Here is a 27,345-nt window from a genome sequence, read left to right as displayed (position 1 = left end):
CCAATCATGAAAAAATTCAGACGGTATAAAAGTCAAAATTTAATGATGAATCTTGGACATCTTTGAATGACAGAACATATTAAATTACTTCATTCTGTAACAATTGCGTAGAATTCCGTCATATAAATGTCCTATGATTATTTAACTATTCCATTGTAACTGGAATAACTAGGTTATACTCAACCTTTTGTTATGACAAACCGCTACAGAGAACAAGCTTGTGTATACGATCGTGTGTTGTGCAGATCTGTAGGCTAATTCCTAAAGGTGGACCTGCTGGGCTATAGTCCTGGTTTACCCCTGTCTTCCCAGCACTGAGTTCATTTAGCACTCTCTTTCACTCTCAGAAGTGTCCAGTGTAGAGGATAGATTAATTTTAAATTTTAATAGATACTGCCAAGTTACCTTGCAAAAAGGTTTCCCTACACCTTCCTCATGCCGCAGATCATAAAACTTTCTTTAGTCTTTTTGAAATATTTTTATTTTCTTTAATTATGAATGATTGTTAAGATTTTGCAGCCAAAGAATGGTTCTTTTCTTCAATATAGAAAGACTGATATGGGCCTTTTTATTAAAAACAAACTTCCCAAAGATGTTAACCAAAATTAAAAGAAACCACCGCACCGTCTAGAACTTCACTATTCCACTAAGTGATAAGAATAAAAGCGAGTATGAATAAGATGCAAAGAGATCCCACCCAAAGACATTTCTTTATTGTTTAATACCACGTTGACTTTGCCTTAAAGTGGTCCCATGTTGTGAACTGCAAAGGTGTTACAATAGCGGGGTTGTAACGTGTACTGTAAAATAATGCTGTGAGCACATCAGACGAACACTGCCCTGTTTTTCTTCCTTTTCATGGGAGTGATTCTATTTATTGGATAAATGAGCTAGTTTTAATTTTAGCATCCACAAACTCCACAAGTATGAGCCTTTGTGGGGACTAATAGGAAGGCCTTCGTAGAGTCATTAGGAGCATGACTTTGCTGTCAATTAGCCCTGTCCCTGGGGGACTAACATTAGAAACACCTAGTTATCTTAATCAGCGAGAGGACAGCAAATGCTAAGATTTCCATTCTGATGACAATTTAACCTCACTCTGTTCTCCTATTTGCAGATGAAGTTGGCGGCGGCTCCTGTATTTTACTGATCTTGCTGTGCATAGCAACGGTTTTCCTCAGTGTCGGAGGAACTGCATTATACTGCACTTTCGGTGACATGGAGTCGCCTGTCTGCACGGACTTTGCAGCCAACGTGGACTTCTATTACACGAAGTTAGCGCAGGGAATGGCAGAACTGAAACACTGGATCTACCTCTCCTAGCAGCGCTCAAGAGAGACCGGCGTGCTGGCAGTTTGAATGAAAGATGTGAAACTTTCTAAACAGATTTTATTTCAGGAGTTCTGTAACATTCCCCCCTTCCCCCGGTTATGAACCAAGGACGTCAGCAACCGCGGCTTTAAATGGCAATCCAGAGGAACTCTGTTAGGATAATCCGTTTAGTGAGGCAAATCCTGATCTCGACCATTGTGGATGGAAGGGATGATCTTTGGAGAGCCTCTCTGTCTCCTCCTCACTGCCTCCTGGTATAATGAGGTACCCTGCGCAGAATTAAACAGGGGAGTCTGGCATCTACACTATTTTTAGCTACCTTGTCAAGCCAATGGTTAAAGGACACTTTTGGTTTACATTTGTCGGTCCGTAGACGTTGCTTCCAGCCATCACGCAATAAGTTTGTATATAATCAAAAGGAGTTACTTTCATGATTTCCATGTCATTTTTTAGTTAAGCTTGGAAGCTGTGTAATTTAGGCTTTGTGCATTATTTCCAGATTCTTTCTCCATTTGTGAAACGGTTGTGTGTGTGAGTGTGCGTATGTGTTTTTCAGGCAGTTATGACAAGCAAATATCCAACATAGAGTAACAAAGATTATTTTTATTCTTTTAACTTGACTATGATGTGCAGGCACAAATCTTTGAAGAAGGCTTAACTGTGGAATAGATGAATTATAGAAATCTTGACCCTGAAATCAGAAACTGTGACTGATCTGTGGCAATTAACTCGATTAACTAGCCAAAAATTAATCACGGGCCTGGAGGCAAAATGAAAGAGCCTCCTGGGTCTCAGGCAACCCTTTTGTCATGGATTCAATGCTTCCTGAAAGGATGAATGTTGGACTCAACTCAGTTCAGCCCTTACTGAGCACCTATTATGTTCTGAGAATCTAAGAACACGAATACAAACATAAATAAGTTATAGTTCCTGCTACAGATATTTTAATTTGGTCTTATGTAAACTAAACCCATACTTTGGCAAGTGAAATCACCATATGTAATTCAGTATTAACAGATCATGCATTCAGAGGTTTGAACATTCATTCATATCATGCGCTTGATTTAGACCCTGTTGTGGGGCCATTCAGCAAAAATTCAATCATACCCTCAATAGGCAGATGTCTGATTTTCATTTATATCTGTCGGTTAGGTGGCCTTTCCTTATCTAAGGTACAGTGGTCTAACATTTGGGAAGCCTTGCTTTGACTTTGTATCAGGCAGCATTTTAAAAGAGCAAACAGGAATTATAGTTTTTTAACAGGTGATCATTATTTTGTCTTTTTGTGTTAGCATCATTGGAAAGAAAGTGGGAGAAATTACTTTCTAGTTGTTACTGGCTGGTACAGTACCCTCCTTTGTGTTTCTGCGTATTTATTTCGATGACATGAATTTTAAAGGGCTTTTTATATAAGTTGAAAGCATGTCACTGAGCATGCGTTCGGTTATCCCAGTGCGAGGTATTTAATTACTGTGTCCTTGGTGTTTTGATTTTGTATATTTCAGTTCAGTGTGTTTTCAGACTTGTTTATTTTTAAACAGATGTTTCATTGTCGCTTGTAATACTGTTTGACTTGTCTCTATCATGTCCCCATAAACTGTAATATTTTCAAGGGTTATAGATCAAAGATATTTATTTAGAATTGTACAAGATACTGAGATTTAGATTCCTTATACTTAAGGCTGATTTTATTAGAAGATTATTTTAATGTTCTATTATAAATTTTAAGAATTTGTATGCAAATTGTATGTAAAATATGTAAAATGTTGACGGTACTATCTTAAGTGCTTCTATAAAAGCTGTTCACTCGGTCCGCCGTGAGGGTCGTCCTCATCGTAGACAAACCTCTTCTGTTTTATCCTCAATTTCAAGTCACAGGAATTTGGTGATGCTTATTTCTGCCGGTTTCATGTGAACATAAGTTAAAATTGCCCTCCTGTTCACCTCTTTTAGATCACTCTCGGAGTCCTGTATAATCTCTAGTATGATATTTGCCAACAGGCGACCCAGGCCACTTCTTCTGAAACTTCCTGGGAACCTTCACACTGAGACCAAGGGGGCAGAACGATACCTCGCTAATCAGGGGCCCAGCTGGGACTCAGAAAGGCCATGGCGTCCTCAGCACCTCCCGCAGAGGCTGCGGTGAGCTCAGGGGCATATTGATATCTTGACCTAAAATAGGCATGAAATCGCAACTAGAAAGATTAGGGCGACTTTAAAAAAATGTAATAGTCATTTATTGCATGAATTGGAGTAATTCCACCTGGTGGTGAAAGGAGTGTTATCTCACACACATAAAAAATTCATCCAGTTTTACGAAAATGTAATTTCTTCTGTCACTGGAAAGTACTGACAACTATTTGTAACTAATCTTCCTTAAGAACTGTATTTGAGGATATCAAATCAAGCTTGTAATTTAAAATCTATACAAACAAAGTGTCTCAGAGTGTTTATTTGAAAACTTCAGTGCTGAGAAAACCTGCTTTAGAGTAAAAGTATAATTTTAGAAGTTGGTCTGGCCCCACGAGTAGATGGTCATCTATTTTGGGAAGTCTAATAGGTCCCTAAGTAAAGGCTCCCCAGCCTCTAAAATACTTCCCCTGTCTGCCTCCCACAGCCGCTGAAATTTGCTCTAAAAACTCATCCTTTTAGATTTAAAAATCAAAATCCTCTGGGAGGTTTCCTTTGTTGAGCTGTGAGTGTGTGTGTGAGATGTGCAGAGGCTCTGAGATTTGCAAGGACGGATGTGACTTGGGTCTTGCTGGGGTGGTGGGAGGACACGAGTGGGAGTGGCAGGGGTAGGAGTTGGGGAGAAAAGGAGAGAATGTGGGGAAGAACAAATCCTTTAGCTATTAATCATTTTCACTGAAGCTGGCCTTGGGGCGTTCACTCCCAATCCAAAGAGAGACTGAATTTTTCTCTCTCCCCTGACGTGACCCATGTAACTCTCTCCGTTTCTTCGGTCTCACGCTGGTCTCCTACTTTACACAGTGTATGTAGCGTTTTCACATTTAATTCATTAGATGCTTAGATCAGTAAACACACATCCCCCAAGTCCTGGTCCTATAACTCCCCAAGTCCATCCCGTTAATACTTTTCTATTCTATCATGCTGTCTCTACTTCAAAAAGAATAAGAATGATTCTAGAGCTTACGGCACAAATTCTGGTGCCATCTGCTATTCTAACCTCCTCAAAGATAAACATTCACTGAGCCTCAGGTCCTAACTCTTTAAAAGTTACAGTGAGTTTAAAATTGCCGAACAGAATAAATCTCCCCGGGTTTAGGCTAGTGAGAGAGAAGGCGTGGCAACCTACGGGCATCTTTGCTCCCTGATGGAAGAAGAGTTACTCCTGAACTCAGCTTTTTGTCTATTACCCCGAGATTGGTGCAGAACCATGAGCAACAGTGTTCACCCCTGTGTTTACCTTGACAAACATTTAAGCACATTAAATTCATATACCATTCACGATAAAAACTCAGCAAACTAGCTGTGAACTTTCTCAACTTGATAAAGGACATTTATGAAAAACTCACAGGGCATGGTGGCTCACATTTGCAATCCTAGCACTTGGGAAGCCAAGGCAAGAGGATTGCTTGAGCCCAGAATTCTGAGACCAGCCTGGGCAATAGCGAGATCCTGTCTCACAAAAAAAGTTTTTAAAAACTTAGTTAGGCATGGTGGCACACGCCTGTAGTTCCAGCTACTCGGGAGGCTGAGGCAGGAGAATCACTTGAGCCCAGGAATGTGAGGTTGCAGTGAGCTATCATGACACCACTGCACTCTTAGCTCAGGCAACAGAAAGAGATCCTGTGTCCAAAAAAAAAAAAAAAAATGGAGAAAGACCAAATGTCTTTCTTCCTAAGATTAGGAACAAAGCAAGGACACATTTATTCAACATTGTACTGGAGGTTCTGTAAAAAGAAGAAGAAATAAAAGACTTCCCAATTATAAAGAAATATAAAGAAAGAAAACTTTTTGCAAATGACATGATTGTTTATAAAGATAATCCTAAGGAATCTACAAAATGCTGCTAGCATAAGTGAATTCAGCAAGGTCACAGGATACAAGGGCAATATACAAAAAATAGTATTTCTGCATACCAGCAGTGGACAACTGGAAAATGAAATTTAAAATTCATGAATACATGAATAAAAATTTATTTCACAGTAGCATCAAAAGCATGAAATACTTACAAATTTAACAAAATATATGCAAAACCTGTACACTGAAATCTACAAAGCGTTGCTGAAAGAAAAGATTTAAATAAATGGAGAGATACATTCTGTTCACGGATTGGAAGACTTGATATTGTTAAGATGTCATTTCTCCCCAAATTGATCCATTGATCTGACACAATTCCAATCAAACTCCAGCAATTTTTAAGAAATGAAGAGGTTCTTTAATCCCAGTGACTTGGGAGGCTGAAGTAGGAGGATCACTTGAGCCAGGAGTTTAAGACCAGCCTGGGCAATGTAGCGAGACCCCCATCTGCAAACAAAAAAAGGAAAAAGAAATTAACGTTAATTTTAAAAATTGTATGGAGATGCAAGTGACCTAGAAGATAGCCAATGAAATTGTTGGAACAAAACTGAAGGACTTAGACTTCCTAATTTTAAAACTTAATGCCATTATACAAATAAACTGTGATATAGTGAAACAATAGTTCAGAAATAGACCTACATGTATATGTTCAAATAATCTACAATGGTAACAAGGTAATTCAGTAGGGGAAAAGGAAGTCTTTTCAACAAATAATGCTGAAACAACTGAATATCCAATTGAGAAAAATGAACGTAGACTTCTACCTCACATAACACACAAAAATTAAAATAAATGAATCTAAGTAAGTGTAAAAGCTAAAACTATAAAACACCAGAAGAAAACATAGGAGAAAATCTTTGTAACATTTGGATAGCCAAAGATTTCTTAAAACACAAAACAAACCACAAGAGAAAAAAATCAATAAACGACTAAAAACTTGTGCTTTTCAAACAACATGGTTAGGAAAATGAAAAGTCAAGCCAAAGATTGGGAAAAAATATTCATAATACATTTATCCAGCAAAAGCCTTGTATCCAGAGTGTATAAACGTCTCACATCTCACACAACTCAATATCATGACAACCCAATTTTAAAACTTTGGACACCCTTTATGAAAGAAAATATACAAATGGCTAATGAGCATGTGAAAAAGTGCTGAATATTAGTCATCAAGATAATGCAAATTAAAACAATGTGATACCAGTACACACCCACTGAAATAACTAAAATTTTAAAAACTGACACTGCTCCCGGGAATCCAAGAGTAGTAGTTCAGCACATGAAAATCAATGTAATACATTAACAGAACAAAGGGGGAAAAATTAACATGATTAGCTCAACAAATGCAGAAAAGGCATTGAACATCCTTTCGTGGAAAAAAAAAAAAAACCACCTCTGAATAAACTAGGAATAGAAGGGAACTTCCTCAACACAATAAAGGGCATTTATGAAAACCCACAGATAACCTCTGAAAGACTGAAAGCTTTCACTCTTAGATCCAGGAAGAAGACAAGGATGCTTACTTTCATCACTGCTATTCAACATAGTACTGGAAGTTCTAATCAGAGAAATTAGACAAGGAAAACATAAAAGGCATTTGCTATGACAGCTCCTGAAAAAGCGTATGTTAGACTCTTAATCTCCAAGGCAACAGAGTTGGGAGATGGGGGCTAATGGGAGGCGTGTAGGTCACGAGGGCTCCACCTTCACGCGGAGACTAATGCCAATTATAAAAGGGCGTGAGCCTGCAAGTTTGAACTCTTCTCTCTGTCTCACCCTCTCTTTGCCCTTCTACCGTGGGATGATGCGGTAAGAAGGCTTTTACCAGTTGCTTGCTGGCTCCTCAGTCTTGGACTTCCAGGCTCCAGAACCATGAGCCAATAAATGTTTGTGCATTGGAAATTACCTAGTTTGTGGTATTCTGTTATAGCAGCACAAAACAGATTAAGATAACATCCAAATTGGAAAGGAAGAAGTAAGACTATTTACATATGACATGTTCCTATATAGAGAAAGTCCCTAAAAATCCACAAGAAAGCTACTAGAGCTTGTAAAGAAATTTGCAAAGTTGCAGGGCACAGGATCAATACACAAAAATCAGTTGTTTGATTCTATAACCAGCAATGAACAATCCAAAAAGGAAATTAAGAAGGTAATTCCATTTTCAATAGCAACTAAAAGAATAAAATACCTAGGAATAAATTTAGCCAAGGAGGTAAAAGACTTGTACATTGAAAACTACAAAACATTGATGAAAGAAATTAAAGATTTCAATAAATGGAAAGCCACCCCTTGTTTATGTATAGGAAGACAATATTAAAATGTCAATACTACCCAAAGCAATCTACAGATTCAATGCAATCCCCATCAAAATTCCAATAGCGTTTTATTGCAAGAAGGGAAAAGTCAATTACCAAATTTATATGGCAGTACAAAAGGACCCAAATAGCCAAAACAGTCTTGAAAAAGTTGGAGGACTCATGCTTCCCAATTTCAAAACTTCCTACAAAGCTGTGATAATCAAATCAGGGTGGTACTGGCATAAGTCTAGAAATATAGAACCATGGAATAGAATTGAGAGTCCAGAAATAAACTCATACATCTTTAGCCAGTTCATTTTTGGTGAGGGTGTCAAGTCCAATCAGTGGGGAAAGAATATTCTCTTCAACAGATGGTGCTGGGACCACTGGATTCCCACATGCAAAGGACTGAAGTTGGACCCCTGCCTCACACCATACACAAATTAACCCCAAATGGATCAACAACCTAAATATGGGATAAATCCATAGAACTCTGAAGAAAACATAGGAGTAAGTCTTCATAAACGTATATTTAGCAATGGATTCTTAGATATGACAAGAAAAGCACAAACAACAAAAGAAAAAATAGAAATTGAACATCATCAAGCTTTTTAAAAATTCGTGCCTTAAAGGATATTATGAAGAAAATGAAAAGGCAATCCACAGAGTGGGAAGAAGTATCTGCCAACTATGTATCTGACAAGGGTTTAATATCTGAGTATACAAAGAACCATGACTCAACAAAAAGACAATCCAATTTAAAAGTTGGCAAAGAGCTTAAATACACATTTCTTCAAAGAAGATATACAAATGGGCAGCAGACACAGGAAAAGATGCTCAACATCATTGGTCATGACAGAAATGCAAGTCAAAACCACAATGAGATTAATGACATGATGCATCCTACAGCGTGGATGAATATTGAAATTATTATGCTATGTGAAATAAGCCAGATACAAAACAACAAATACTGTATTATTCCATTTATATGAAATATCTATAATATGCACATTCAAAGAGACAGATTGTCAATTTGAAGTTACCAGAAGCTGGAAGAACAGGGCAATGCGGAGTTATCGCTTCATTGTTACAGTGTTTCTGTTTGGGGTGATGAAAAAGTTTTAGAAATAGATGGTGGTGATGGTTGCACAACATTGAACGTACTTAATGCCACTGAATTAATTGTACACTTAAAAATGGTTAAAATGGCAAATTTTGTGTTACATGTATTCTACTGCACACACACAGACCGACACCATCAAGGGTTGGCAAGGATGTGGAACAATCGAATTCTCATACGCAGCAAGTGGGAATGTGAAATGGTGCAACCAGTTCAGAAAACAGTTTGTCAGTTTCTTATTAAGTTCAATATGCAACTGCTACACGACCCGGCCATTCCAGACCTAGGCTCTTATCTAAGAGAGATGAAAACACGTCCACACAAAAACTTGTAAACAGATGTTCCTAGCTGCTTTATCCAAAACAGCCCAAAGATAGAAACACCCCCATGTCCATCACCAATACAAGGGAATACTATTCAGCAATTAAAAAAGAGAAAACTATGGAGACAAAAGTGACATGGATGAATCTCAAAATAATTATTCTGGGGGAAAGAAGCCAGAAACATACGAGTACATGTTGCATGTGTCCACTTAGAGAAAGTTTTAGAAAAGGCAAACTAATCCATAATGACACAAACAGATCAATTTCCCTGAGGAGTGCGGGATGGAGGGAGGATGGATCGCAACAGCCACGGGACAACTTTTGAGATTGATGAAAACATTATGTATCTTTATTATGGTGTTAATTTCATGGGTATATATACTTTTCAAAATTCATTGAGTTATACACTTCAAACGGATGCAGTTATGTAAGTAAATTGCACCTCAATAAAGTTGTTTTAAGAAATGTGTTCAGTTTGTAGCTTTGTGGGATCTCAAGGTACCATGAGGGGCAAGGGACCCCCCTACTGTCTATCAGAATACCTTATCCCCTTTCACTGTTGCTTAATTGGGTCCGAAAATAATTTTTGGTGACCTCCAAGCACGAGCCCTCATTTCTGTAAGACCTAAGTTCTCAACCAGTTATTTATATAGTGTTGCAGCAAATTCACTAGTTCAAAATGCCTGGATTTCCATCTTCATCACGTTCATTGCTTTTAGATCGCTCTAGTTTCTTCTGAAATGTCGAGACAGTGATTTTAAAATTATGCTTTTTTTTTCTTGATGCAGCAGTCCAGATTCCAAACCCAATCTAATTATAGATATTCAGTAAGGACAACCCGATCTCCCTCTGGCCGGAATGCATTGATCAAAAGTGAGGTTTCGTGATTTTATTGCTTTTCTTAATTGCCTTGGATCAAGGGTCAGGAAGGAGATATGCACTTAGGGAGTAGAGGCAGCTTACATCATTTATCAGAAAGACGACAGCCCGTAAATGGCTGGTTCTTATTATATTTTCCAAGTGCAAGACTGGGGGTTGACGAGGTATGTATACTAAACAAAGAAGAAAAAAAATATCCTTGCCTAAGTTTCTGATCTGGATAAGAACTTGGTGCAAAAGTGACTAAACATGTAGCTAATCTGCCCTTTCTTTCCCCATTTCATTTTTTTCTTGAACAAGAAAACTAAATTATTGGAATAGGAATAGCAGTTTGGCCAGCCCTGGAGAGGAGGCTTTCGGGGTATAGCAGTTTGGTGGCACGAGAGGGAAGAAGTCTCCAGGATTGGAATCTTCATGATGGATGATATCACATTGATTAGCCATTTAGCCTCCTCTTTGGACTTCAAATTCCTCATCTATACAATTTCTAAGATAACATCAAACTTTAGAATACTCTGACTCTTTGAATATCCGAAAGTATTCTACTTTCCATCGTTAAGAAAAGACAGCTTGGATGTCAGTATTTGGTGGGTGAATGTAATATCTGGATTAGGTTGGATGGGAGTTCTTTGAAGCTGAGAGGTGGAATATACTAATTTATACACAGACTTTGAAGTGCCCACTGTGCCCGCAGCCCCCTTCTAAGCAAGAGCCTGGCACAGATGGTTCTTGTCAGTAAAGTTTGCTGTTTTGGGTTACATTTTCCCGCAATCTTAGCCACCTCTGATTAGATTGGGTGTTCGGTGCCTTGGCCTGATGCACTCTTGAAACTTTAACATAAAGGAGGATAGTAACCTGGATGAAAATGGGTTCTCCGGGGAGTTTTTGTCTCCAGAATAACATAGAATCGGGAACTTTTGTAGACAGTATCTGCCCAAGCAGGTCATCTCTCGGATAATCGGACTTTGGGGCACAGAGTCTGCATCCAGCCCTGGTGACAGGAAGGTGCAGAAGCTCGAGCCTGAGGCTGAAGAGCCCAGGAACAGCAAAACCACTGAAGCAGAGAACCAGAAAGTCTCGCTCTTGAGAGTCACCAAGAACTATAACCCGAACAACGTTCCATTTCCAGAAGACCCGGCCCTGGGAGAGAATATCCTTATTATAAAGGTTCCTTCTGCAAGGTGACCTTGGAAAGAGTCTGTTCCCAGCAAATCGAGACCAGCTATGCTCCTTGTGTGTAAGCATTGTCTGGCTCTTGAAAATCATGTTATTTTAGACGTATCAGGGAACATAGACACTAATCTAATTTGCTCTGCTGCGTGACACATGAAGCCGAGATCTGAGGAGTTCCAGTAACTATAAGAGCAACAAAGCTAATGAAAGGCTTTCCACTCCTCGCTGCCACTGCAGCCTTCTCCTCCTGCTCTTCAGTTTCCTAGAACTCGCACCTTTGATCAGTTACCCCATATCTGCAAGCCACAGGCGGGGGACATCGGCGTGTGGTCGTCCTGTGCTCGTGCGAGTCACCCTGGGGGGTCCCAGGGAGAAGGCAGGGGTTCCCCGGCAGACCTGTGCATGCACTCGGTGCCTGGGGTCGCCGGATAAAAGACAGGATGCCCAGTTACTGCACGGGACACGCTTGCACTAAAAATTATTTGTTCATCTGAAATTCACATGGAATTAGGCGTCCTGTATTTTTGTTTGCTAATCTGGCAATCCTATCAGGACCACATGTTACAGAGGCTGAGGACCAGAGGACAGAGGGTCGTCAGGGCCAGAGGAGCAGAGGGAACTGGTCACCGGGAGCTCCTGGGAGCAGCTTGCAGCTCCGCTCGCAGGATTTCCTGCGCTTCCCAAGGTCGTGAGTCTGCAAACAGAAAACGCGGCATCAGCACGGCCGTGAGAAGGGCATGGCTGCTAAGGGACAGAATGCAATCAGAAGGTGTTGGCATGTGTGGCACTCAACACTCCCAGTCTGTAGAATTTAAATTGTTTTTAATCTTGCACAAAAGCGAGAATTCAATCGTGGCTTAGAATGTAATGAACAAAAATTAGTACTCCGCCTGAAGTCAAAAATCTTCCAAATGTAGTTCTGTGTGCCGTTTGTCCTGTAAGATGCCGGTCACCCTCAGTGGCCCAAAGTCACAGAATGGTGTGTTTTCCTCCTGGGTTGCCGATAGCACCAGCTAAAAACACCAGGGTGAGATCCGGCCTGTCCTACCCGGTTCGTTCCAGCTCTCAGGCCCCCTCATCTGTATTCGGGCCTGGTTCCAGATAGGAGATTGCTGGCTGTAGCCAGCCAGAGCTCAATTATTCATTGTGAAAAACCACGGCTTTTTCGTTCGGGTACATTCCTTGGCTTAGCTTCCCGGTGGCCTCTGCTTCCCACCAACAGCTGTTAGCTCTCTGCCCTGTTGTTTCCACTCGGGGAGACCAGCTCCTCTTCGTGGGAGCTTTGGTGTCCCCAGCGTGACCTTCTCACAGCACTGCAAACCCCATTTTGGGTCAAAAATCATTACTCATAAATAGAAGTGCATTAGCATTAGCTGTGGCCAGAATCCATCTGGTCTCTTCCCTTCTGTGCAGGGTGATAAATTGGCTGCAGGGCAGGCAGGGCAGGGCAGGGCAGAGTGAGGCGGGGTCGCTGCGAGCCTCAGCCTGCTGTGCGCATGACGCAAGACTCCTTGTCCAGACAGTGACCCGGCAGGCGCCCTCCCCCGCCTCCTCCCCCTCCCCCAGCTCCTTGGCCACCCTGGGAAGGAAAAGCAGATTCTAACGCAGGACAGTAAACCTCATGCTTGCCTGCATGTCTGCAGAGCATCCTAGATAAAGCAAGTAAGAAAGACCAGAGGGAAAAGCAATGAAAGATAACAGGATTTTAGAAACCATGCATACTGATGAGCGTGTGTGTGTGTGTGTGTGTGTGTGTTAACTAGTTACTAGTCTGGCAGGGCATAAACACTTAAAGGATCAATCCTTTAAATAACAATAAACATCAGTGGAAAATGTTGAAGGGGTAAAAGAACAAAAATCCCACAATGGAGGCGCGGGCGGGGCAGGGTCTGGGGGAGAAGGGAGCTCCGCGCCACCCACAGGCCTTCGCCCTGGGCCTACCCTTCCCTTCCCCGGCGGCCTGGAAGTGGATCTCCTGGGAATCTTCCACCGCAGCCCTTCTGTGACCTCCTGTGCTCACTGTTGTCTCAGCTACCAGAGTGCAAAGCGTAGGCGGCGGCTGCTGCGATTTCTGCATCTGCTTATGGGATGTAAGTCCTACCTTGTCCTTACCTTTCCCAGGTCTGATTTCTGATGGTACCATTTTTTCCCTGCACCGTGTTTCTGGTGTTTTTAGTTCTTTGGGATACTATGGTAAACATGAAAAGAATTTTCTTTCTTATTCCAGTGAGGACAAATAGACAAGTCAGAAGCCCGAGTCTTCAATTCCCGGTGCCTTCCTGAGCCCTTGGCTTTCGCCCCACCTAATACAAGGAGGACTGTCCGGGTGCACCAGTCTGAGCTGAAGACCCCTGGGAAGCACACGGAGCACTCGAGACGAGGGGCTGCGAGCCAGAGCGGGAGAGGGCACAGTCCATTTTTGACAATTACTCCTGCATTTTCCGAAAGACAGTTAAACCAGCTGGAAGCCAGGCATTGGAGAGCGGCCTCCTTGGCAACGTTTCTTAAATCTGCAGACGCTGATGAGGGAGTGATGCACATTGTTTTTCATAGTTTCTAATGAATTGCCAGCAGAATTATTGCCGTGTCATTAAGTCACGGTATCTGTCCTGTGTCCACTGGGTTGCCTGGGGCCGGCTGCGGCTGACCCCTGCGGCTGCTGGGCCCTCCCCCTGGAACAAGGTGCTGGCTGATGTCCTGGACCCTGATGTCCTGGACCCGGCACTCTTGTGTTCACGAACCCAAGGAGTCTCCCCTGTCCCCTGCCTGGGGGGTATTGATGCCATCGCAGGCTAAGGCTCAGCAGAGACCCTCTGGGTAGAGGCTGGACCGGCACCCCCACAGCTTACAAGGTGGACCGCATGCTGCAGGGGTGGGGAGGGGTGGGGCACAGAGAAAAGAGGCTTGGAAGGGGCAAAGGGAATTTGCAAACGGAGGTGCAGCGATTAACCTGGCTTGTACCTGAAGCGCTCCCAGCCAATCAGAGCCTGACTCCTCGCTCCTCCCCACCAATCTGGGCTTGCACCGCTGCCTCTTCCCATCTCGGCTTCCACCAATCAGAGCCAGGTTCCCCTCCTCTCCACCAATCAGGGTTGCAGACAAAGAATGATCTTATCAAACCCCACATGGAGTCACCCATGTCTTGCAGCTTGATGGGAAGGCTCTCGTGGAAGGCTGGGTCTCCAGGTCTTCCTTGCTACGTTTCTATTGTCTGTGGGAGGAAGGGGAGAGGGAGAGCTAAGGGAGAGGAGGACAGGGCAGGGCAGGGCAATATTTGGGGTTTAAATGCAATAGGGTTTTTTTGTTTTTTTTTTTTTTTTTTTTTTTTTTTTTGAGACAGAGTGTCGCTTTGTTGCCCAGGCTAGAGTGAGTGCCGTGGCGTCAGCCTAGCTCACAGCAACCTCAAACGCCTGGGCTTAAGCAATCCTACTGCCTCAGCCTCCCGAGTAGCTGGGACTACAGGCATGCGCCACCATGCCCGGCTAATTTTTTTTTTTCTATATATATTTTAGTTGGCCAGATAATTTCTTTCTATTTTTAGTAGAGACGAGGTCTCGCTCATTGCTCAGGCTGGTCTTGAACTCCTGACCTCGAGCGATCCACCCGCCTCGGCCTCCCAGAGTGCTAGGATTACAGGCGTGAGCCACCGCGCCCGGCCTGCAATAGGGGTTTTTAAAAAGATTCCTACGTGGGTCTCCAAAACGAAGTGCAGGGTAGAAAAAAATGACTCAGCTGGGAACCGTCCCTCCCCTCCTGCAGATGTGGCTTCAGGCACATCTGTATCACAAGGGCACACATTCTCTGGGCTTTGTCTCCCCAGCTGGTTTGCACTCCGGGCCACACCTGCTCCTCTTGTTCTCTCCTGCCAGTCCTTTGGGTCGATGCAGCTTCAGGGCCTTTGGCTTGGCTCCATCCCGCTGCTTTGCGATTTCTCTCTGCTCCCAAGAGGACAGATGAGTGGGGGGCCCACCAGGCAGCTCCCCACTTCAACGGTCAGTAAAGGTCTGGAACACACAAGAATACACCGAAAACACGATTTCACTTTAACTCAGGGGTTCCTGGCACTCTGTCCAGAGCAGGTAAAAGAAAATTGTTCCTAAGCCCATTCGGACAGTGGAATGTATCTCTCCTTGAAAAAAGAAAAAAAAAAAAAGTTGAGGTGAGTGCTATTTATCCTTGTGTGAAAATAAATGAAGAGAGTTTGTGGGCGCTCTTCGGGGCAGTGTTGGAATCAGAGGCAGCGAGCACAGCACAGCTCTGGGACAGAACACCCGCCCACCCTAGGACACACAGCACCGGGCTGTATGTCCCCGGCGCCCAGGCTGGGCTACGCCAACACGTGCTGGTTGAATGAGTGAACCATTCAATAACCACATGCCTGCATGGATGTGCGCTGTTGTTTATTTTTCTATGTCTCCTCGACTAAATTGGAAGTTTCTTGAGGGCAGGGGACCTAGCTGTTTTGCCTTTGTAACCTGCCTTCCCAGCAGACGTTTATTAGTACTCAGGACGGCCCCATTGCAGGCTGGGGTACTCTGAGACCTTTCCTGGAAGCAGGCCCCAGTTCCACTTCCCAAGGCAGCACCTCCTCGCCTCCTCCCCCACCCGGTCCCTCACCTCCCTACAGGCAATCTCAGATGTTACCCCTACAAGCCTGGGGGGGGGGTCCCCAGAGCATCCTCTCCAGGGCTGCCTGTGGCTTGGATGCCTGTAATGAGCCTTCCTAATCCCTAGAGAGTAGGTTTAACTTGAAACACAGATACGACTAATGGGTTCTACGACCTATAATTTATATCATACAAAGCGAGACACTTCGGGGAGCCAACAGGGACCCTATTATAATCACACCACCACAGTAGGTGTGAACACGAGTGTCCCAGGCAGACTGGGATGTACGACCACCCTACTAAAGGGTCTGAGGGTCTGAAAGAGGGAGAATGGATGTTTTGAGGGAGGTGGAAACCTTGCAGGTTTGGGAATAGGGCAATGCCTTCATTTGCCCAGGAGTGCCTCGGGGGACCCTCCAAACAGCTCACAAGTGCCCGCGGGGCGCCGTGAGAAGCAGAGTATTGTCTGTAAACACTGAATGTGTGGAATAAGCTTTTCTCGGAGGAATTCACAGCTCTTCATGTTTACTGTCTCGCGTCTCCTCCTGTCCTCCCTGGCGGGGCAGCAGGGACATTGCAGACAGAGGGTTTGGGAGGTTTCAGATCGTGCAGACATAACCCCTGCGGTTCTTGTGCAGAACACTACAATCCAGCAAAAGGTGTCCCAGGTGACAGCTCAGAAGGCTGAGTGACATGCTTGCCCCTGCTCGTGTGTACGTGTGGGTGCGCCCACGAGGGCTGGGCCACGTGAGAGGCTGGGAGCTGAGTGGTGGCTGAAGCTCTGCGCATGCGTGACTTCTGGGCTCCTCACTGTCCCCGACCGACAGACCCAGGAAGGAAATGAAGCCTTAGGGGGCAGAAGCGCCGTTTCCCATCCAAGTGCCCGACTCAGGCTCAGGGGACACTTTCCACCAGCCGGGATCCGGGCTCAGTGTTTGCAGCCTGACTTCTCACTCCCCGAGAGGAGAAGTCCCTTATACACTCAGAGTGACTGTGTCATCGCGGGCTGTGTGGCGCGGGGAACACCTTGGACCTACTACAAAAAAAGTAGGGCCGAAACTGCAGAATCAAACTTTTCCCTTAAAAGAAAAATTCAGGTTTAAACAACTTTGGAGGAATACACAAGCAAAAACATCTCCTGACCTTGGCACAGAAATGGTTCACGTATCCCTGCAGCCTCATTGAGTCCTTTTTCAAAATTTGAGATATAATTCCCATGCCATAAAATCCACCGATTTAAAGTGTACAATTCAGTGGGTTTTGGTATCTTCATTTAGCCTGTGTATAAGGTTCCCCCCCCCCATAGTTATAATCATGGTATGTAAAGATTTTTTGCTATTTTCTTCATTTTGCCTAATGTCATCCTCATGTTTCTGTTTCCATGCAGTTGCCAAATTTATGATTTGAAATCGGAGGCATAATAGTTTGTCATGTCAATATTCCTTCACTACGTAAACATTCTTCATTCATTAGATGTTTGGGCTGTTTACCTTTCCCTTTTTAATAATTAATACTATTCTGTCTCTCTCTCTCTCTCTCTCTCCCTCTCCACCCCCCCCAAGTGAGGACACATTGAGAATAAAAAAAAAAGTGAAAAATTTTCAAAAATTAATACTATCATAAATATTATTGTATAGGTAGATTGTTTTGAATTACTAACTTAGTAATATATTCAGAAATTTTGAATTACTGAATAAAGGGTGTGATTATTTTAAGGCTCTTGTTTTATTATTTTCTTCTAGAAAAGATTGAACCCCTGCAATAAACTAGAGAAACCAGCAATGTTTGACACATCTGCATCCAACATCTGACCAGCAGTGGGTTTATTTATTTTTTTGTCAATAAGCATAAAACGGTCCACTGAAGCAATTTTTCTATTTTTTGTAGAGACAAGGTCTACCTCTTGCTCAGGCTGATCTCAAACTCCTGGCTTCAAGCAATCCTTCCGCCTTGGCCTCCCAAAGAACTAGGATTACAGGTATGAGCCACCAACCCCCAGACTCACGACAAAAAAATTTTAAAAACTAGCTGGGCTTGGTGGCATATGCCTGTAGTACCAGCTACTTGGGAGGCTGAGGCAAGAGAATTGCTTGAGCCCAGGAGTTTAAGGCTGCAGTGAGCTGTGATCACACCCCTGCTCTCCAGCTTGTGTAACAGAGTGAGATCCTGTCTCTAATAATAATAATAATAATTGTTTATATTAAACTTTCTCTGTTCAAATTACTATGTGATTCTCTCTCCTGGCTGGACTCAAGCTGATACAGTTGTGCACTCCCTAGAAGGAACAATATATTCAGCTACCATCTGAATACACGAGACACAATCAGGTTGCTAGATCCTTCACAGCACCTGGCGAGCTGAGAGCGAACTTTGATGAAGCTGATGAGCCCTGGGCAGAGGACCTGTGTGTGCAGGGAGTAACCCTGCCGCAGTCCACTCACGTGACCGCCGGGGGCTGCTCTGTCTCCCCACCCCAGGACTCTGGTGGTCCCGCCTCAAATACTTCCCTCATGGCAAAAGGCCCAGACTCGGCCACTTGTTCCCAGCTGAGGCCACCAGAACGCACCTGGGATGTTTTCATCCTCAAGCCAACTTCTCTCCCTTGAGCTAAAGCAGAAAGAATACGACAATGTGACGTCACAACGCCCAGTGTCCCATCCCTTGTCAAAGAGGAGCCTTAGAGGTAAGAGATTCTAAGATGAGAGATAGCAAAACAGAGAGAGACCCCTAATGCCATCTTTGAGTCCCTGAATATTTTCAAACCAGTTTCGGTCCTTTCCATCTATATTGTGGGAAAAAATGAAAAAGTAAAATGAAATGAAAAATAAATATATCTTATCGCACCTAGGTTGATTTAGGTTTCTGCCTCTGGCAACAGAAAAGAGACCTAATGTAACATTTTATAGACCTCACCAGAGCCAATTCTTGCTGCGTTATTAGCCTCTGTGTAGCCACAAAAGAGAAAAAGAAACACACCCCAGCCAGGCAGAAGAAAAACTTTGAGGCCTGTTTACCCAGGTTCAAGACAGCTTCTATTTTAAAAGAGCTCAGATCAGAGTAAGTTCAGGTTGTCTTCTATGAGAGCTAAGATTTGACACCTCTGCTGGTTTCCATGACTACCATCAGCAGCTGTGATCGTGCCAAAACGAGAACCGGAGGACGTGATGATTTTACCTTTATTTTGTGGCCAGATTGCTGCCAGTTTTAAAAGAAAGTGTGCCGTCCACTGAACCCCTGTCTCGTGTCTTTAGTTTGCCCTTGTGACACGGAGGGATGACGGAGAGGCAGAGGAAGGGCTCCTCGGCCACCGGTGAGATAGCTTGGTGACCTAGTTCCAGTTACACAGGTTGTGCTATCAGGGTCCCTGGGGACAGTTGCCCAAAATAGCTCTGTGCATTTGTTTCGTGGCTCTGTGGCAGCCTCACGTTGTTTTTTTCCCAAAGAAGAGATTCCAAAGGCCGGGCTTTGACTGACAGCTTGCTCTTCTACATGTGGGTCACAGGCTGTGGGTTTCGGGTTAGGACAGAGGACACAGAGGCATCTGATTGCCAGGGACACCAAGTTCAGCTCCCAAACCCTCTAGCGGCTCTCCTGCATTCTCCTTGCCTTCCTGTACCCACCCCTAGAAAACAGATCTCCCAGGAACGCTGCACCTGGCCATGACACCTTTGCGCCAAGCGCTGCATGCTCGGATGACGAGCAGCGCTGCCCCCTTCTCCGTCTTGCCTGCAACAAAGCCTTCTCCCAGGTGCCCAGCTGGAAGCCCCCACGAACCTGAGGCTTTTCTTCAGCACATCGCAACTTAGGACAGGAGAATGTGTCCCACCTGAGGGCAGGGATGAGGTTTTATACCCACCCTAGTCACCTGTTCACGTGCCTGCTTCATCCTAGGCTCCCTCCTAGATATACTTCTTGATGGAAGGAAGAGAGCCCACTATTATTGAGCACCTATTAAGTGCCAGGCCCTCTGGGAGGTGCTTGTATGTGTGTCATTACCCGGGAGGCACCAGGGCAGAGTGCCCTGGGCAAGAGCTCCAGCATCAGAAAGACGTGGATTTAAATCTCAGTTCTCCCACTTACAGTACTAGCTGCAGGAACCTCCTCTTATACGTAACGTCCCTGAGCCTCAGTTTCCGTATCTGTAGAGTGGGAATCATAATAAATCACCCCATAAGGTTGTTATGAGGATGAAATAAGGTAATGCATGTAAAGCATGTTGCCTGGCACTGTAGACATTCCATAAAGGTTAGCTAGCGTTGTGAGTGTTATTATAGTGGCCACAGGATCACTCTAATCCCAGGAGCATCTCATATACAGCACGTTGCTATACAGAAAATTTAAATCCTGAAAAGGAAATGTTCCAGAATTTATCAGCCTGAACATAGTCGCTCCTGAAATAGTGGCTGGATTAACAAAAGTGCCAAGGCCTGAGGATCCCAGCCTCGCTGCTTGGCACGGAGATCTGTTTATTCTGTGCTTACTGTGTGCTCGCATGGCGCTAGGCAACAGGATTCATGACCTTATAAAGTTTAAATTCTTGTTGTGGAGACAAGGCCAACAAACATAACATTAGTGGGACATACAAGACAGGATGTAGTGCTAAACCGTATTTTTATATGTGAGTTAAGGGGGGAAAAGTAACAATAACTGAGCACCTACTATGTGCTAGGCCCAGGATTGGAAACATCATCACCTTATTTAAGTTTTCACTAATTCCATGAGGTAGATTGTATATGCCCATGTAAGAGATGAAGAAACTTTGACACAGTGACATTGAGTGACTTCACAATGCAGGACACACAATTAGGAAGTGGCTAAGCCAGAACTGGAACACAGGCCTCCTGGCCCTTAAGCCCCGCGGAAGACATCCATCCTCCCAAAGACAAGCAAGTGTCATCAAGCCCATCTTCTGGGGGAGGAAGCAGGAGGTCAGAAACGTTAAGTGACTTGTCCTAGGTCACTGAAATAGTAGCTGGCGGAGCTGGGGTTAAATGCAGGTCTGCGCATCTCGGGATCTCAGGTGTTCCTTTTGCACCTGCCAGCCTGTCCTGGGCACCCGTCCTTGTGGCAAAGGAGGGCCAGCACCGTGTCACCTGAGAAGTGGGCATCTTGGCTGTTGCCTTCGGTTTGGCGAAGCAGGTGGGGTCAGCCGCCCTGGGGCCACCGCGGCCCTCACTGAGCCGCACGGGGCCTGCCGAGCCCCTCGTGTTACAGTTGAAGAAACGGAGGCCCCCAGAGCGGCTCGTGCTAGGCCACCCTCCTCCCTGTCACCCCCACTCTTTTGCCTTGGCTTGGCTGCCCCTCACCTGAAGGGCTCCTCCCCGCCCATGTTCCCGCTCGTCTGGGAAGCCCACTTGTTCCCCAAGACCTGAACTTTCCCAGCCTCTCGGCTCCGCCTGGGGGCAGGTAGCGACAGATCACGTGCTGTAAGGGAGCAGGTACTGCACCAGCGTGCATCGTTGTACCTGTCCATTTCTTGGCTCCTGGTGGCACTCAGTAAATGTCTGCTGAACAGGTGGGAAAATTGATGGATAAACCGGAGCACTAACAGACCCCAAGTGGGGACGTGCTGGGGACTGGGGTGAGGTGCGAGCCTCTCTCGCCCACCTCCGGGAGGAAGCGAGAGTGTCGGCTCTGGCCCCGGTCCCGTGGCGCCACCTCGTGGTTTCTGCGAGGAACTGCACCAGCCTGGGCTCAGGGGCGCGTGTCCCCCGGCGACTAAGAGTAGGGGTGACGGCGGCCCTCTAGGGAGCAGTCCTAGCATCGCGCCTATTTTTCCTGTCAACTGTATGGACGTACTCAACCTCACCGAAGGAAAAATAATGCTGACATGTGACCAGAAAGGATTTTCCCACACCCTGCCAGAAATCGCAGTGGAAACCGTGCAACCAGGACGTCTTCCTGCAGCTGGACAAACAGACGAGATCCTCCTCTGCTCTTGTCATCGGAGACGAGTAAACACGTTCACAGCGGCCTCACCTGCTCCACATCCCCCGGAGTCAGAGAGGGTGGGACATGCGCAGTCTGATTTAGGTCTCGGGGTAGCTAGCGAATGTGTTTGGGGGTGCTCACCTGGCTACGGCCACCGGCCGTTTCTCTGCCGTGATTCTAACGTGCATTCCTGGGGAGGTGGAGGATTTTGCAGGAAATAGGTCTCCTAGAATTGTGTGAGCCCAAGAGAACCACAGCCACCCCTCATCCTCGTGCCTGCGTGGTGCTCCCGGCAGGGCGTCCCGAACCCATTGTGATCCATCAATGACCGGGGACACTCTCTAAGGGCTAGATGATGGTGCAAATATTTCTTTACTGTTCCCTGAGGTGCCCTTTCACCCTGTGCTTAGACCCCCATGAGTGGGCCCCCCCGGGAAGCTTCCTTTCCTTCTCACTCTCGCCACCCTCCCGGCGTCACCTCCCCCAGCCTTCTGCATTCCCGCCAGGGGGCGACACACTTCAGTTTGCCTCGGACCCTCAGGTACTTCAGGAAGGAGCACCAAAAAAAAGACAGACACACCTCTTTCATATTAATAATGATTGCTAGAGATTAATACGTGTTTTACAACGTTTTGCAAGGCTAGAAGACCCCTTTCCCACGGGGAACCCATGTGCCTCCTGCTGTATACACACCAATCCTGGGTGAAGCAACTGTAAGAAAAATGGCAACTGTGGCTCTTACGGGGCCCTATGTCCCATGTATGTCCCTTATGTCGTAGTGGCACACTTGTAAGGCTGGCGGGACTGTCATGCGTGGTAGGTGTTTCTGCTGCCCTAAGGGACGCTCAGTCTGCTTGGGAGCACGATCCCAGGAAGGGAGTGAAACACGGATTCGCCTTGTCCCCGAGGGAGACAAACAGGGCTTCGGCTGGGGACGCTGTGGAGCGCAGAGTCGCCGACTCTTTGCAGCCACAACACGGGGGAAGAGTCATTTGTGAGATCGCCCAGGGGCGCTTTTATCCGGGAAGCGCACACAAGCCGATCAAAACTCGCAGCCTCCGGGCAACAGGCGCCGCAGAGCGCCCGCTAGCGACCCGCACGACTTCTTTCTCGGATGACGTGCCCGGTAGTGACAAATCGAAACCCGCTGCTCACAGAGCCCAGGACGCGAAAGAGACCTTGGAAGAGGCCTTGGAAATAGAGCACAGAGCGCGGGAGGAGAGCGTGGGGGCCTCAGACGTGGAAACCAGGGTCCGAGTTCTGACCTCGAACGTGAGTTCCACACCTCAAAGGTTGTTCGATAATTAAATGAGCTATTGGCTTTTTATGCGAAATGTTTTATGTTCATAAAACCAAAGGGGTGACTAAATACTCTTCATTAATTTAGGAATCCTGGCCCTTGTCCTGTGACGCACCGTGTGCCCAGGTATTTATCACTTTTGTTTTATAAGTTGTATCATCTCTACGTGTGATGATAGAACATGTGTTATTTGAAATGTCCTTGTTTGCAGTAATTTGTGGGCTTTTTTTTTCGTACTAGAATTTAGGAAAGATGTTGTACCAACCCGTTCTATTGGGTTCAGAGAAAATATAGGAAAAAATTTAGGTTCTCAAGAACTATTTTAGAAATGAAGTTTGCATTTGCGTATGTGCCCGAGAGATAGAGACCAGAGATATAAGAAATAGGATGAAGAAAGGCCTCAAACCAGCAAAACTCATCATTCCCTGGAATATTCATAAATACCAGACAGCCTAGAGGTATGTCCCATGGTGAGCCCGGATCTGAATGAGACCAGACCTGGAGTCCTTATGTGTCCGCACATATTCTTGGAAGGCAGAAATTGGAGTCACCAACAGGCAACCAAAATGCCTCTCTTATGACTCTGAGTCACCTAATAGATGGAATTTGGAAACCTACATGTGCAGGCCACAGATGGCAACAGCGGCGTGTCTGACAGCTAGATGTGGGTGTATAATTTGCTGGAGTCAATACATGATTAAACAAGTATGTTTTATTAGAAGTAACGCATTAATCCTCCTTCTTCATCTTGGGGATATTTTAATTTTCATAACAAAATTATCCAGATCGTAAGAAATAACTATTATATTTGTGGTACAAAGATGTTTTAACTTTTGATGCCAATCACAGACCTAAATATGGAAGGTAAGTCAATCAAGTTTTGTTATTATAGAAGAACACAGATTTGGGTGGGCAAATATTTCTTTCTTTCTTTTTGGCAAACATTTCTTAAACAGAAAACAAAAGGCACTAACCTTAAAAGAAAAGAATAATAAATTGAGCCTCATTAAAATTAAGAAATTTGGTTCAGGCCAGTAGCAGTGGCTCATACCTATAATCCCAGCACTTGGGACGCTAAGGTAGGAGAATTGCTTGAGGCCAGGAGTTTGAGACCAGCCTGGACAACACAGTGAGACCCATCTCTACAAGAATATTATCTGGGTGCTATGGTGTGTACCTGTAGTCCCAGCTACTTGGAAGGCTAAGGCAGGGGATCACTTTAGCCCAGGAGTTGGAGGCTACAGTGAGCTATGATTGCACCACTGCACTCCAGCCAGGGTGACAGAGCGTGAGACCTTTTTTCTAAAAAAGAAAAAAAGAGAGAGAGAGAAATTTGGCTCAATGAAAGATACCATTAAGATGGTGGAAACGCAAGTCACAGACTGAGGGAAGACTTTTTGCATCCATATCTCTCACAAAGGACTCATAACAAGAATATATAAAGAACTCCTGCAAGTCACTAAGAAAAAGACATACAACCCAGTTAAAAATTGGCAAAAACATTAAAATCACTTGATGGTCTGCGAAAACTACTAATGCCTCTTGTACAGCCACTGTTATAATTTCTCTAGGCAAAGATCATCAGTGGATGCTAAAACCATTGAACCAGATATTCATATAGTCTCCAAGTATCTCTCTATAGATCATTGATCATGACAAAGCGAAAAAAGGAACCTTAAAATGGAGAAACATGGCAGACACTGTCTTAATCAAGTCATTACACTTCACATCACCAGTAAGACCAAAAAAAGGTGGGGGAAAGAGAATACTTGGACAGGTACCCCACAAAAGAGGATATCCAAATGACCAGTAAACATATGAAAAGGTGATCTATCTATTAATTACCAGGTAAGTACAAATTAAAAACACAATGAAGTACCACTACATACCAGCCTAAAACGGCTCAAAAATTAAAAGGACCAGCAATACCAAGTGTTAGTGAGGTTAGGGAGCAACTGGAACTTTCTCTCTTAAGTTAGTGTTTGAAGTGTTAACTGAAACAGTCACTTTTGAAAACTACTTAGCTATTAGTACTTAGTATTAAATGAAAAGGAGTATATGTAAATCCTCTGGGAACATCATATATCTGCGTGGTGGCTACAGGGTGCATATATATGTTAAAATTCAATGATCTGTTCATTTAAGGTTAATGTACTTTAAAATTTTGCTGTATCTATTTTATATCTCAATAAATAAGAAAAAAAAAAGAACCCAGATGCTAACTTGAAGGAAATCCTACTGGCCAAAGATGGGACAATTTGAACATCAAGAAGAATTTTGACTGTGATGTTTGAAACATAGTAAACAAATAAGAATCAGGCCCCAAGACTGGCCCCCACTCCCCACCCCCAGGCCCCACCCTCGCCTGCTCCCAGCAGATTAATCGCAGGCCCCAGGTAGTGACCTGTGCTTCTGACCAACCAGCTATAAATTGGGCTTCCCATACCTCCCCCTCGGGTCTGATTAATTAGTTAGAGCAGCTCATAGAACTCAGAGAAACGTGTTAATTACATTTACCCATTTGTTACAAAGGGTATTTTAAAGGACACAACAACCAGATGAAGAGATTCACAGGACACGATGCCTGTGGAGCCGGGGTGCACCCCGCACCCCCCGCATGTGGCTGTGTTCTCGTTGGCCAACCTGGAAGCGCCTCCCAGCCCTGCCCTTTCTGGGGTTTGCAGAGGCTTCATTTGGGTGAACTCAGCTGTCAGCACCTGCCCACTGCCCCCTCCCCCAGAGGTCAGGAGGCGGGGCTGAAAGTCCTAACCCTCTAATCATGCCCTGGTCTCTCTGGTGACAGCCCTCATCTAGGGGCCCCCGGCCACCAGTCATCTCAGCATATAAAAGATACTCTTACCGTTCCAGAGATTCCAAGGTTTTAGGAGTTGTGTGCCAGGAACCGTGGAGAGGCCAAATATGTATTTTTCTTACTATAAATCGCAGTATCACATCTCCCTCCCTTGCTTTTTTTCCTATTTGTCACTATCTAACGTTCTTTATATTTGATTCAATTATTTTATTGTGTCTTCCTCACTAGAATGTAAGCTTCATGAAGGCAGAACTTTTCATCTTTTTTTTTTTTTTTTTTTTTTTTTTTTTTTTGCTGTTGCTGTATCCCTAGTGCCTACTAGTGGGCACTACTAGTAGACACTCGGATGCTGAGAAAACGAAGGAAGGAAGAAAGGACATCTGTAGTAGGGTCAACTTGGTGATAATTGCGTCATCATCAGGTGTATGTTTTGGACTCTGCATCAGTGATAATGTCACGCTAAGCCATGCTGCAGTCTGAGGCCAAAGGGAAAATCAGTAACATGGATCTTTATATAAAATTTTGATACTTTGTTCATTATCATGGGTTTTTTGCATTAGTTTTTATTTTTAAAAATATTATTTATCCTGATTACTGAGTCTTTTGAGCTTCGTAGATTTTTAACTTGAAGCCAAGTGAGGCCCCCTCATCCCGACCCCGGCACTTTGAAAACTGCCTGTAACACCAGGGAAGTGGCAGCTCTTCTTTACGTATTTCTTAGGTGCATTCCATGCAAGAATGCATTTTTTTTGCTAATTATTCCATAGCATTAAACCTGACACAATTATAGTTTTAAAATGTCTGTTTTCTAGAAAATAACTATCTGTGGGAAAGAGGAACATTGCTGTAGAAAACAGCCACTGTGCTGTTGTAAATAACAAGGCTTTGAAACTGAGAGACCTGGGTTCAAATTCCGACCCGGTTCAAATCCTTATGCATTTGGGTTTGGCGAAGTTACTTCAGCCATTCAACCTTCATTTCTTTCTTTTCTTTTTTTTTTTTTTTTTTTTGAGACAGAGTCTCGCTCTGTTGCCCGGGCTAGAGTGAGTGCTGTGGCGTCAGCCTAGCTCACAGCAACCTCAAACTCCTGGGCTCAAGCCATCCTCCTGCCTCAGCCTACCAAGTAGCTGGGACTACAGGCACACACCACCATGCCTGGCTAATTTTTTCTATTTTTAGTAGAGGTAGGGTCTCACTCTTGTGAGAGGCTGGTCTGTAACTCCTGACCTCAAGTGATCCTCCTGCCTCGGCCTCCCAGAGTGCTAGAATTACAGGGGTGAGCCACCATGCCTGGCCAGTGGGTATGTTTTAAAAGTATTGTACTCATTGAAAATTAAAGATAACGGCACATAAATATCAATACAGTATTCATTGTAGATGTGCACCTATCTCCCACGAGTCTTGACCCATTGTTTGGTGAAGATGAAAAGAGTCTTCAAGACATTTCTGCTGGGACATGATAGCGTTGACGGCCCAGTGTTTTCAGCATTGAAGAGCAGGAAAGCCGTTTGACTTTTGACTGTT

At 44.5% G+C, this 27,345-nt stretch overlaps 1 protein-coding gene and 1 long non-coding RNA gene across 3 annotated transcripts in view; both read left to right on the top strand.

The window, feature by feature from the left end:
* The window catches only part of CNST (consortin, connexin sorting protein), a 46,429-nt gene extending 42,418 nt beyond the window's left edge, over window positions 1-4,011 (top strand). The window contains exon 11 of one of the 2 annotated variants that reach the window (XM_069484631.1): window positions 1,118-4,011. In XM_069484631.1, the coding sequence (XP_069340732.1) occupies window positions 1,118-1,323 (206 nt within the window). In that variant the 3' untranslated portion in view covers window positions 1,324-4,011. The remainder of the gene's footprint in view (window positions 1-1,117) is intronic. The other variant, XM_069484630.1, reaches the window with a different exon arrangement.
* An 18,794-nt stretch (window positions 4,012-22,805) lies between these two features.
* On the top strand, window positions 22,806-27,345 carry LOC138393393 (uncharacterized). The gene is made up of 3 exons (XR_011235177.1): window positions 22,806-22,981; window positions 23,097-23,135; window positions 27,221-27,345. It is a non-coding gene; the product is annotated as an uncharacterized lncRNA (long non-coding RNA).

This window comes from Eulemur rufifrons, chromosome 11 (genome assembly GCF_041146395.1).
Source record: "Eulemur rufifrons isolate Redbay chromosome 11, OSU_ERuf_1, whole genome shotgun sequence".
In the NCBI taxonomy this organism is placed as follows: domain Eukaryota; kingdom Metazoa; phylum Chordata; class Mammalia; order Primates; family Lemuridae; genus Eulemur; species Eulemur rufifrons.
Note: the sequence above shows the minus strand (reverse complement) of the source record. Positions and strands in the feature narration are given on the sequence as shown.